We start from the raw sequence: 11,817 nt of genomic DNA on the forward strand, positions 1-11,817 counted from the left end.
TGTCCAGCTGGGGCACACCAAATGAAGGCAGACGTGATGGGAGTGTGGCACAACCACGTCTGATAAAGGCAGGCAGTGCAGCCCTGTGAAAGTCTCTCCATGGCCAAGTTAGCTCAGGAGCCACTGACTCGAGGAGTTTTCCAGTGTCTGTGTGCCCTGGATTTCCCAAATCTGAGAATGTGATGCCTGGCTGATGGCAAGAGATGCGCAGTGCTGGCTCTCAGGAAACTTTGCAGCAGTGGGAGAGTTTGAGGAGACTGGAGGAAAAGTCTGTGGCCTTTTTATCACAAGGAGAAGTGAGGTAGCCTGAAAAACCGTGAGACTGTCAGTTTGACTTTGGTCCTGGGCAGCACTTCCAAGTGCCTGATGTTGGACATGAGTGATAAAGGAGTGAAGGAAAGTGCTATCATTAATGCCAGTCAAGGTATGATTAAAGACTGGAAAGCATTCCTTATAGCAAGAGGTTTGAAGAATTCAAGCCATTTACCTTGTCAAAGAGTTAGATTTAGAAGCAACATTGGCATAGCTTGTATGCAGCGATACAGAGAATGGAAATGCATCACAGGCTTTTAATTCAATAGACAAAGATATAACAAGATTCAATGGAAGCAGAATAGAGAAATTCAAAGTGGAAATAAAGCACAGGTTTTAGCTATGGAGATAGCTTTGTGATCGAAATGATAGATTAGGAACTCCAGCAAATTCTCCAGAGCTCATGATCTTTAAAGTTGGACTGGATGCTTTTTCTAGAAGCTCTGCTCTCAGCTAAACAGGTGCTGGCTCCTCCTCTAAGGTGAATAATTGCCTGAGCACCGGAGAGAGAAGGGGAAGCCAGGAGCTAGTGTGTGCCCTCTTGCAGTGCTGTTTCATTCAAGGAAAAGAAAATTAGGTTAAGATTTTAATGTTGATTTATTGCTTTTATTTCGTTATTTTCTTTTTGCTCTCTTACAAGTGTGTCAGTGCCTGTTTTTGTTTTGTTTTGTTTTTTTTGTTTTAAGCAAGAACACTGTGATCTCTGTAGGAATGCCCTGATGATGTTCATAGGGGTCACTTGCCCATGGGCAGGGTAATGCTGCACCAGAGGTGGCGGGGGTCTGGGCAGGGGTCTGGGGTCCGTGAGCTCTGGCCAGTGACCTGCTGTCTGATGTGCTGTTTGCTTTCTGCTTCCACAGCACTTCCCTCTCCTTGGAGTCCTCTGACGTTGGCATCAGTGACGTAAGTCTCTCCTACCAGCCTGCTGCTTCCCACGTGGATGCAGCACTGGGGAGGGTGGGAGGGAGGCGCGATGCCGCCGTGTCCCAGCTGCCATGGGCCTGAGCTGTTAGCTGTAGTTCTGGAGGTTGTAGCAAGTCTTCTCTCATTTTATTATTTTATTTTTATTTTATTTTATTTTATTTTATTTTATTTTATTTTATTTTATTTTATTTTATTTTATTTTATTTTATTTTATTGTCTTCTGTCTCTTCTACTAAGGCAAATGTAGTCTGAAATCTCCATTTATTTACCCCTGCCTGTGCAAACCTTACACTGAGCTCCAGCAGGAGCTTTACCTGTAGAAGGTTTCCTAAGTGAGGCACCAACTAAAAATTGAGGAAGAAAAGTGTTTTAATGAAAAGAGGGCCTGTACGTTCTCTTGCTGTGTTAGTGGGAAGTGATTTCCCATCCCGAGGCCTGGCTGCCTTCATGAGCTGAGCTGTGTGTGCTGCTGCCGCGTGCGCTGCTCACGGTGCTGCCCCTCTCTGCTTCAGATCTCGAGCCTGAAGCCCCACTGCAGTCAGCTGCTGGCGGAAACGTTGCTGCCTCTCATCAATGGTAAGGAAAATGGGCCAGCTGTAAATCCGGGAGTGCTTTGGCTAAGTTCTGGTGATGGGGAGTGGGGTGGTGTCCATGTGGGAAAGCTGCAGGGCAGAGCTGGCGTGGGTGCAGGTCTGCAGTCCCCAGGCTGGGGCTGTGGTTAAACCTCCCAGCCTGCTTCTACCTGCACCCAGCCCCGCTCTGGTCCTCAGGGCCCCGGCAGGCGTTGCTGGTGGAGGTCAGCAGCAAAACACTGCCCAGTCCTGCCCAGAGCAGTGCTGTGCCCCTGGCCAGGTGCCTGGTAAGGCTCTGTCTGTCTCCGCAGGCTGTCTGGGCGTCGGGATCCCTCTGCCGAATGTGCTGGGCATTCCGCTGGTGAAAGTGGATATTCAGATACTGGTGGTGAGTGCCTGCAATGGCTCTTTCCTCTGGCGGGCACTGGTGGAGGTCACTGGGGTTGTTTCTGGCGTGTGGCTCCTGCAATGGGACCCTGCCAGCAGTGTGCCAGTGTGCAAAAGCACACTGTGGGGGCAGAAAGGTTTGCTTGGTCTGACCTCCTTCAGGACAGAAAATGCTGCTGAGTGCTTCGTGCCCAGGGGTGCTACCAAGCTGGGAACAACATGAGCTGTGTCCAGCCTCTCTGGGTAGATCCTGGTTCCCCCCTCTGGGCTGTCCATCCCTCCTGGATTGCTCTGTGTGAGCAGCTCTGATGTGGGGCACTGGGTCTGGCAACCCCTTTGGAGCAGCACCATTCAAAGTGCCTTGGGTTGCACCAAATTCCAGCTTGGTGCATCCTGGTGACATCCCAGAGCAACTCAGGTGTTCTCTGGCACTTTCCAAAGGATGCTGAGTACTCCCTGCTACAAGTGTAACTCGAGGAGTTTTGCAGGAGGGTTTTCAATTCGCTGTGCTGCTGACAAGCTGCTGTGAGCCAGCATCCCTTGAGGTCAGAGAATAATGTAAACGTGTCGCTTCTCGCACTTCTCCAGGGCCTGCTGGTGATCCTTGTGTGAGCTGGGGAGGAGAGGGCGTGGAGAGCTCTTTCTGATTGTAGCCTTGGGCAGAAAGAGGGAGAAGGACCAGCGAGGATGAAGCTTCGAGACTGGCATTATCTTCTTTCCTTTTCTAAACGTGCTTCGAGATTCTTGGTAACATTTAAGGCACTTTACGTTAACTGGCTCGTGTGAGTATTAAGATACTTGCATAAGCCAAAACCAGATAGGCAGCTCTGTGTAAAAATATTTATTTAGAGAAATTAACGTGACTTAGAGGTCGCAGTTATACCAATTGCATGTGAAGCTGCAGTTGAATTGTTAAATTCCTTGAAAATTTGTTCTGTGGGAAAGTTGTTCTCAGTGTAATGGAAAAGGGAACTTGTTGCATGTGGCTCTCTACTTAAAAGTCACCAGCCATGTGCAGAAGCGGATGAAGTGCTGAGCAGGAGCTCAGGATACATTTGTCACTGATTCTTCTAGTAATAAACATTCTGACTTCTAGTGCTCGGAAGGCGGTTCTTGTTTCTGCTGCTTCTCGGGGAGAGCACCTCTCCTGCCTCCTGCTGGGGGACTGAGCTCCTCTCTGATGGTATTTCAGGTTTAGGCTTGAAAATTTCCCAAATTTTCCCCAAATCCCTCGGAAAAACACTCTTGAATTTTCAGTGGCTACTCCTGGCTGGGTTACCTATTGATCAGATGCTCCTCCTGGCCCCCAGCATGACCCAGGTCTGGGGCTGAGCCTGCTGCTGCAGGTGGGATGTGCGTGGCCAGGAGCGGGGCTGCAGCTCCCCTACCCCAGCCACCAGGGTCAGAGCAGAGCAGTGCAGTAAATCCCCCGGCCAGAACCTCTGCTGCCAAACAAATAAATTCTTTTACTGCTGTAGCATATTCCTCTTGGGAAACTGGGTTAAGATATATTAGTCAAAGACTAATGGTTGCAGCTCTACCAGCAAACTTTTATTAGGAACTGTTCCTGCTATTGCCAACTTCGGGCGTTAAAATCATTAGTCAGGTCCCCAGGACGGGCATATAAACCTTCAGTTTTTTTTTTTTTTTTTTTTTTTTTTTTTAGTCCCTTCAATAAATCAGCCTGGCTTGTTTTGTTTCCTTTCCTATTTCTAACTCTCTGAAATATGAGGTTTTCAAGTGCTTTTCAGCAGCTCCAAAGGCTAGAAATGATGGGGACGGTAGTTGCATATGAAAGCAGATGCATGTGTAATTAATACAGCTTCATGGGCTGGGTGTTAAGTGCAGCATTGCCCCCTGAGCGCGCTGCAAGAGCAGCAGCAGAAGCCAGGAAGCTGCCCGTGGTGCCTGCAGGGGACCCCCAGCCCACTCTCGGCTTGCTGCAGGAGCTCGGTCCCCACATGCAACTGCTGCTTTCAAAAATGTGACTGGCTTCAAGTCTAATATTAGAAACCTTTGTACAGATGTGATTATTTTTTTTCCTTCTTTCTGGCCGAGTGAAAACTCACCAGCTGTTTTGTTCCCATAGTAACGCTGGAAATGGAGGAAAAGCCATGAAATGTCTCTTGTGGGTAGGGGCGATAGTGTTCTGCAGCTGAGAAGCTCGGGGCTGCCTCACGTCCTTATAAATTAGTGAGATTTTGATGCTCCCTTAGTTAAATGTGAGGTCTGGACATCTGTACTGGTACTCAGCAAGATGAAATTCATCTATCTTTCAGTACAAGTCATTGAGGGGAAAAAAAAGTCAATAGTCATACAGGAAAATGCAATATTAAAGAGAAATGTTTAATTAAAGCATGGAACATTGTTACAATCCATCCTCCTTGTACAACAAAAAAATAGACTGGAAGAGAAAGCCACTAGCAAAACGCCATTATTATCCTACGCTTGAGAAAATGTTGTTTCAGTAAAGAAAGAAGATTTTAAACATTTCATGCAGTGAGAAAACACGACACATCCTCTCAGAGTCAGTGGGGTGGCTGTGCCCCCGTTTTCCTCCAGGTGAAGCTAACGGCACACCGGGTTCAGGCCATGGCCCCCTGCTCACCATGTCTCGCCTGCAGCTTGAGGTTGCACAGGAGCAAGACGTAATCCTAGACACAGGTGGGGGAGGCCTGAGCACTGCAGCCTGCCCCTGATCCTTCTAATGAGCATTTTTTGCTCATGTTAGCATGGCTAGAGAGGGCTGCCTACGTAAAGCAATGAAGCTCGGTTCTGTGGGTTAGCAGGACAGGAGAAGCAGGCTCAGATTTATTTTAGTGCCAGGAGGTAAGCGTCACTCCCAGGTACCCTTTAAATCAAATGTAGCAGGAAGCAACTTAAATGTCTTGTTTTGGGGAGAAACTTGCATGCTGTGATTTCTTACCTTGTGAATCATGACGCTGACATCGGTGTAGGTGAAGGTGGAGATGTGTGGCAGGTGTACGCCTTCATTCAGCACCGCTAGGAAGAGAAACAGGGAGAGGTGAAAGAGGAGGGAAGGTTCCCAGCTGAGACACTTCATGCCTGGTGGTGCCTGGGGGGTGTCCCCACTCCTCACCATTCATCCAGACCGGCACCTCCTCGCGAACAGTGCCCAGGAACAGCTCTTCCAGCAACGTGGCCTGCAAAGGGGAAAGCCACAGGGTCGGCTTCTTTATGGCCTGGCTCTAAAGGGGTGGAGAGAGGCCAGGACCCGCAGCAGTGGGGTCCTGGAGTGCTGCCCCTCTCCCAGCCCCTGTGGGATGCAGCAAGCACCATGAGCATGACGAGCACCACGAGCGTGTGCTGCCCTGCTGATGGCCAGGCTGTGGATTTTGTGGCATGAGCTCGGGGTGGTGCAAGCTGTCTGGGGATGGCCAGGCTTTAGGGGACAGCACTAAAGCAAGGGCTGCTGTGCTCAGCACGGTGCGGGCAGGAGCCCAGCTGTGCTCCATCACTTCGGGGTGCTGGGAGCACCTACCGGCACCGGGCCCACGTCGGAGGCAGCCAGGCTGAGCTCAGCATCTCTGCAAAACAAAGAGCAGCGTGAGATTTGCTCAGCAGCCCTTTGGCTGGGTCGCTGAGCAGGGTTTTCCTTGGGGACCATGCTTGGTGATAAGCAGGGGCTTGCACGTTGCTCTGAAGGTCAGGGCTGTGCCCAGGGCTCCAGCAGCTCCCCAAGCTGGGCGCATGGCAGGGAGCAGGGGGCAGTGGGCACTGTCTCTGCCCCCATGCACAGCAGCAGGGAGCTGGGAGTGTCCTGGCCCTGGGACCTGTGGTGAGGGCTCGCTGAAGGCAGGGACACGGAGTGCTCAGGGAGATGGGCAGCATTTTTCTTTCTGGTCCTGCTGCTGGAGCCTTGCCATTTCCCTTGGGCTAGAGCGACCTCCACAGCGACCAAGCCATCAGAGGTAAGAAATTCCTCAGGCTATTTGCCTCTCCCATCCCATGCAATGACTGAACGGTGTCCCCCACAAGGCTGCAGAGCACAGCCGGACTCGTTACTCGATCACTGCTGCAGAGATCATCATCCGCGTGTCGGTGACGCTGAGCAGCAGTCCTGCAGTCACATCCTGCGAGGAGAACAGGGAGGGCAGGATCAGAGCGAGCAAACTGTCCCATTTCAGCTCTGAGCATTGAGAGGTGATGAAGCCATCTGTGCAGTGCCCCCACGACATGCTCCTCACACCCTGTTTGCTGTGACAGAGACCTGTGCTCGTTGCAGCAGTTGAGGGGAGCAGTGGTCGTGGCCCCGTCCTGCAGCGCTCACTCACCGCACTCACGTTCAGGAAGCTCTGGAACTCTGGCGAGCCTGCCCCGACGCGGATGGTGAGGAAGAGCTTCAGGGCTGCTCGGCCTTCCTCCAGCTCCACCCGAGGAGAGCTTCTGAGCTCGGCCCTCAGCATCACGGGCAGGTCCTCGGGGTACAGGGAGCCGACCTGCCGCAGGCAGGCGTTTGCAGCCCGGCAGCCCCCGCAGCAGGGGCTGTGCCAAGCGGGTGCTGGAAGCAGCCACGTACCTGGGTGATCTTCTGTGCCATGGTGGCGGTGGTCAGTGGGCTCTGGAGGACAAAGCACAGAACATCAGCTGGCTGGCGGCCCCAGGAGCTGCAGTCTGGGGTCTGGCACAGCCGCTGCTGAGTGCTGCACAGCTGCCAAATGCAGGCGGCCTTCCCTGCACACCAGCACGTGCCAGAAGCTGTGTTTTGGCTAGTTCTGATGGTAAATTTCCCATGCACCATTTGAGCAGCAGAATTTTGCCTGCAAGGTCAAGGTAAGAGGCTGGGGGTGTTGCAGTGCGGTTCCATGGGCTCTCAGAGATGCTCTCATTTCTTTCAGGGAGCACAGCTCCCTTACGGCTTCATGGGGCATGGGCACAGCCATCGCCGTCCATTTTATTATTCCCTCCTCGCTTGCTTGCACTACTCACCAGGATGGTCATGTTGAAGGCTCCAGCCCTCTCCAGGGCGAAGAAGAGGCTGGTGTAGAAGTGCTCAGACAAAGCCAAGGTGAGGTGGGAAGGGCTGGAGCTCACCAGCTCGGGCATGCTGAACGGCGTGGGGCTGACTGGCAGGGGCACTGCCATTCCTGCCACCTGGAACATTGTCTGAAGGGGACAGAAAAGGGGTCAGGGTGCTTGGGGTGTCCACCTCGTCCTGCAGCTGCTCACCCAGGGCAGAGAAGTGGCAAACAGATGAGTGCATAGGCAGGAGCTGGGCAGCACAGGTAGGATGTGGTGCTTACTTGCAAGGACATGGTGATTCCCTCCTCGGAGATCACGGGGGCAGCCAACGGCAGGTATTGGACCTGGCAACGGGGGGTGATGGGGAACTGAGCTGCAAAGCGAGCAGAGGGGCACTCAGAGAACAGAGGGGAGCAGCGACAGGAGATTGTGCCTGTGAGCAGGCTGGATTTCCCCCAGGAACAGGAGACAGGTGAGGAGGGGAAGAGCAGAAGGATTAATTTCTCGTGTTTTATCATCCTGCCCTCCCCAAGGTTTCTGGCACACCTGACCGAGGAGGGGAGCTCCCACCACGGAGCAGCCCCCATCCAGCTGCCATTGCCTGCTCCCCGCAGCAGGGCACAGGGAGCTCATTTCCCAGCAGACAAAACCCACAGCCACAGAGCAGCCACCGCTGCTCCAGCAGGAGCCCCTAAACCCTAACGAGCCTGAGAGCCGAGCTGCCCACCTGTCAGAGACATCAGCTGCTCGTTAGGCAAAAGGAGCAGTTTGGAGACTTCCAAGCAAATCTGTGGGATAAGAGCAAAGATGAGAGGAGGGAGATGAGCGCAGGGGCTGCTGGCATCTGCTGCAGCCTGCACATCCCCATCGGCTGGCTGTGAGCTGGCAGATGGGGGATCACAGACAGAGGATGCAATCCTCATCCCGTGTGGAGGGATATTGGGGATGCCCGGCACATCCAGGTGGGTTTTGTAAGTGCCAGGTTCACCTGAGGGCTCTAATTCTTACAGAACCGTGCCAGTTTGTCTTCTGCTGTCTCGTGTCTGTACGGACGTTATCTTACCTTATTGGCATTCATCTCCTTGTCCAGGTCGGAACTAGAGGACTTGCTGGATGAAAATAACAGAGCAGAGGAAGTTAGGCAGCACCAGCTCAGCCAGGGAGGTGTTAGTGTCTTTTGATTTGACCCAGAAAGTATCTGGAGACATTGTCATCATTTTCCATCATCTATTAAGCTGTGACTGCAGTTCAGAATCCTAAAATGTTAAAGACCTGCCACTGGACTTGAATTAAAACTTTCCTGCTACGCTCTTTAGGAACATCTGCTCCTTTATGAGAGGAAAAATTTGTAACATTGTGGTGGGAAAGAAGAAGAAACAACCAAACAAAAAACAAACAAATGAACAACAACAACAAAAAAAAAAACAACAAACCAAACCAAACAAACAAAACAGAACAAACAAACAACCAACAAAAAAAAAACGGGGCTGTAAGCAGAACAAAGTTTCTGTCATGAAGCGAAAGGATTTGCACTGACATTTGTAAGCTTTTATGCCAGTGATCAGATTTTGGTCCTACCACCTTTATGTACTTGTCACTCAGTTTTGTTCCCCCATTCACCCAGATCCCGTGCCAAAAAACCCCACGGGCTGACCTTCCCACCTCCTCGGCGCTCTGCACCTCCACAGTGGGTCTGCAGTAGGAGGTTATCAGCTGCAGGTCGCCGTCGGGGCTCAGGTCTATGTGGAGGTCGGCCAGGATGGACAGCCTCGCCAGCCTGGGTGCTGCACTGCACGAGGGAACGGCGCAGGTTGGGGGGTCCTTGCCCTGTGCCGCTGCCCCAGCCCCGCAGGCAGGCACTACTCACTCCGGGGGGGTGATGCCCAGGTCCACCTCGATGCCCAGCCGCAGCCCAGCCTCTGGGACAAGTGACAGTGACAGGTCGACCACTTGGACAGAGCTGATTTGGTCCCTGCTTGAGAGGAAACGTGGGTGTTAGGAGCCCAGTGCAGGCTGAGGTGCGAGCCCAGGCTGCTCCTGCAAAGAAACACCGAGTGTCCGTGGGGTCTGCGCCCTGCAGAGACAAATCCATGCCCCGAGGGTGGCACCGGGGCTGCTGCCATCAGACCCCAAAGGAGGAGCAGGGAGCTTGCTTCTAAATGGATATTTAAGACATCCAGGTCGATTCCCAGGAGGGTTTTTGCTTTTTGTGTTGGTGCTCACGGTGCTCCAGGAGCTCCACCAGGACCCAGAGGAGAGGTCACAAAGCCCAGGTGAGGCAGAGCCGTGGACTCACCTGCTGGCTTTGGGGGAGCCAAGGGGCAGGTCCAGGTCCATCAGGTCCTGCCTGAGGACCACCTCTGCGTATGGTCTTGAAACTTCAGCAACTGAAATAGGGCAGAGTTATTAGAAGCCCCTGAGCCTGCGGTCTCACGCACAGAGGCGGACAGACTGAAATCTGTCCTGGTGCCACACATCCACCTCTTCCCAGACCCCACTGTTACTAGCTGTAGGAAGGGGATGATGAAAATGAGCTGATGCTCGGTGTAAGTTTACAAGAGGATGCCTCTGCCTGGACGGAGAGGTGCGGGCTGTGTACTTACGGTAGCTCAGTCCTGACGGGGTGAGGATGCCCCCGCAGTCGGGAGACCTGGTGGCCTGCGCGGGGACCAGGAGGCTCAGGAGGGTGCCCAGGGCGCAGAGCGGGGCCACGGCGCTGCCTGCGGGAGGAGGGCACCCGCGATGCCCGGTCAGCACAGCGGGGTCCTGCCAAGGTGTGGGACCGTGCTCGGGAGCTGTGGCTTCAGCTCCTGCTTTGTGTTTGTGCTCCTGGGCTTTGCAGTTTTTGTAAAATAATGATGCATAGCTCTCGTGGAGCACCTGGGCATTTAATAGCGCTGAAAAAAAGGCTCAGCCTTGAAAATCTCCTGCAAGTGTGTAAGCTCGAGTGGTGCTTGCAGCACCACCATTACGCCTGTTAAATATCCTGTAATGGCCTACAACTGATACAAAATGAAATAATCAGGAGTTAAAATTAGCTCAGGAATGAATGGAAGGTATGCAGTAGGGTAAAATCAGATACAGAGGTAATAGAGTCACCTACCTCTGAAAAACATTCTAGAATTGCTTATCATGTTTGTGATACTCTTACAGCATTAAGAATACAAGTTATTCGGTAAGTTTAACCTGTTAAACCCAAGTTTAACAACATGCACGTCTATATCAGTCCTTGCAGAGGGAGGACTTCTGATCGGGACTGATGCTCGCAGAGACACACCAAAGTACAAGCAATGTTCATTTCGTGAATGCATCTTTACCTTTTCTGCCCGGTCTCCCCATTCTTCTAGTTCTGTCTGTGTCTGGCTGCGGCCACACAAGGATGTGTTCTTGCTTTATATATCTGTGTAACCAGGGCTGATGGAGGCAGAAATTGGCAGAGGGCTGAAAACCAGGAGGGTGCGCTGGGAGGGGGTGCTTTGTTTTGTATACCATTTTTTATTGTTTCCCCATAGACCTGATTACATTGGCCATCGACCCAGCAGGGTGAAATATTGAGCAGCAGGTGCTAGGGCAGCTCGCCTGCATTGTGAAGTTACTGAGGAGCACAAAGTCTCTGGAAGGAGGGTGCCAAGAAATCAAACACTGTTAGATAGCGGCATTGGTTCCACGCCACGGGGAAGCTGCTGTGGTGGGTGCTGCTCAGATCCAAAGGGATGAGACCTGATGCTGTGTGGAAGGAGGCCTCGTGAACACTGTGAGGATGCTCCTGAAGGACAGACAAACCCCTTGGGCTTTCCTTCAGGCCGGTGGTAAGTCTGCTGAAGGCAGCAGGCGTATTTCTGCTGGGTTCAGTGAGTTTTAGACCAAGCAGAAGAGCAGACTTTTGAAGGCATGATCTCTAACCTGCAGAGTGGCCAACATGCAATAACTGCTGCCTCTCCACTTCAGTCCCAATCAAAATCCACTGGCAATACTATTGCAAACGGTATATAAAAATAAATAAATAAATAAAAAAGGTGGGTGATGCATTCAGTGGCATCTCTATGGGCATCAAAGGTCCTCACAAGGGGAGTCAGGGTCCCCTCCTTCCTGGGCTTTGGGTCCATCCTGCTTTTCTGTTCCCTTTGCCCAGTGACAGCACATCCTCTGCACCCCATGCAGCTCTCCTCCCTGCTGGGTGTTCTTCCCCCTCCGTATTTGTGATCCAAACTTTGAGGCATGACCACTCTTCCAGAGAGGGTTGAGCTGCCCAGTTTGGTCCGGGTCCTTTGGCAGTAGGGTTACCTGTTCAGCCCTTGTTGATTCACCTGTGCCTTAGGAGGCAGCTATTGTCCTCCGTGCACTGGCTGTGTGAGTTATTGGGCGCTGGTTCCAGGTGCATCTCGACATGTCTGGAAAGGTCTCTGGCTCTCAGCAGCACTCTGCTGGTTTCTTGGTCTGACAGAGAAATGCCAGGAATAGGAGCAGTTTCAGCCACGTGTATTGCCACTGAAGGCATCCAAATAGCAGCGTAAAGAGAAAATATGAAGATGTATGTCTGAAAGGGGAGAGCAGAATTTACACTTTTACATTGGTGCATCCATTTGGAGACAAGAAATGTGTTCAGAAAAGTAAATCCTGGGAGAAGTTTGCGACTTCC

General features: G+C 52.1%; 2 protein-coding genes across 14 annotated transcripts in view; one reads left to right on the top strand and one right to left on the bottom strand.

Moving 5' to 3' along the window:
- LOC101794408 (BPI fold-containing family B member 4) overlaps window positions 1-3,290 on the top strand; it is a 29,102-nt gene extending 25,812 nt beyond the window's left edge. For all 13 annotated transcript variants that reach the window (XM_072026397.1, XM_072026401.1, XM_072026402.1 and 10 more), the window contains 4 exons: window positions 1,173-1,215; window positions 1,749-1,812; window positions 2,120-2,196; window positions 2,784-3,290. In XM_072026397.1, coding sequence (XP_071882498.1) covers window positions 1,173-1,215; window positions 1,749-1,812; window positions 2,120-2,196; window positions 2,784-2,807 — 208 coding nt within the window. In that variant the 3' untranslated portion in view covers window positions 2,808-3,290. The remainder of the gene's footprint in view (window positions 1-1,172; window positions 1,216-1,748; window positions 1,813-2,119; window positions 2,197-2,783) is intronic.
- Window positions 3,291-4,428: 1,138 nt separating this feature from the next.
- On the bottom strand, window positions 4,429-10,312 carry BPIFB2 (BPI fold containing family B member 2). Its single transcript, XM_038166447.2, has 16 exons — window positions 10,282-10,312; window positions 9,782-10,087; window positions 9,475-9,565; window positions 9,046-9,150; window positions 8,833-8,967; window positions 8,242-8,287; window positions 7,906-7,966; window positions 7,460-7,551; window positions 7,146-7,322; window positions 6,736-6,777; window positions 6,491-6,655; window positions 6,222-6,289; window positions 5,698-5,743; window positions 5,296-5,359; window positions 5,122-5,198; window positions 4,429-4,849 (listed from the first exon to the last, which is right to left on the bottom strand). The coding sequence occupies exons 1-16, from the start codon at window positions 10,310-10,312 to the stop codon at window positions 4,781-4,783; spliced, it is 1,575 nt and encodes a 524-aa protein (XP_038022375.2). The 3' UTR covers window positions 4,429-4,780.
- Between the last annotated feature and the right edge of the window lie 1,505 nt (window positions 10,313-11,817).

This window comes from Anas platyrhynchos, chromosome 21 (assembly GCF_047663525.1).
Source record: "Anas platyrhynchos isolate ZD024472 breed Pekin duck chromosome 21, IASCAAS_PekinDuck_T2T, whole genome shotgun sequence".
NCBI classification, from domain to species: domain Eukaryota; kingdom Metazoa; phylum Chordata; class Aves; order Anseriformes; family Anatidae; genus Anas; species Anas platyrhynchos.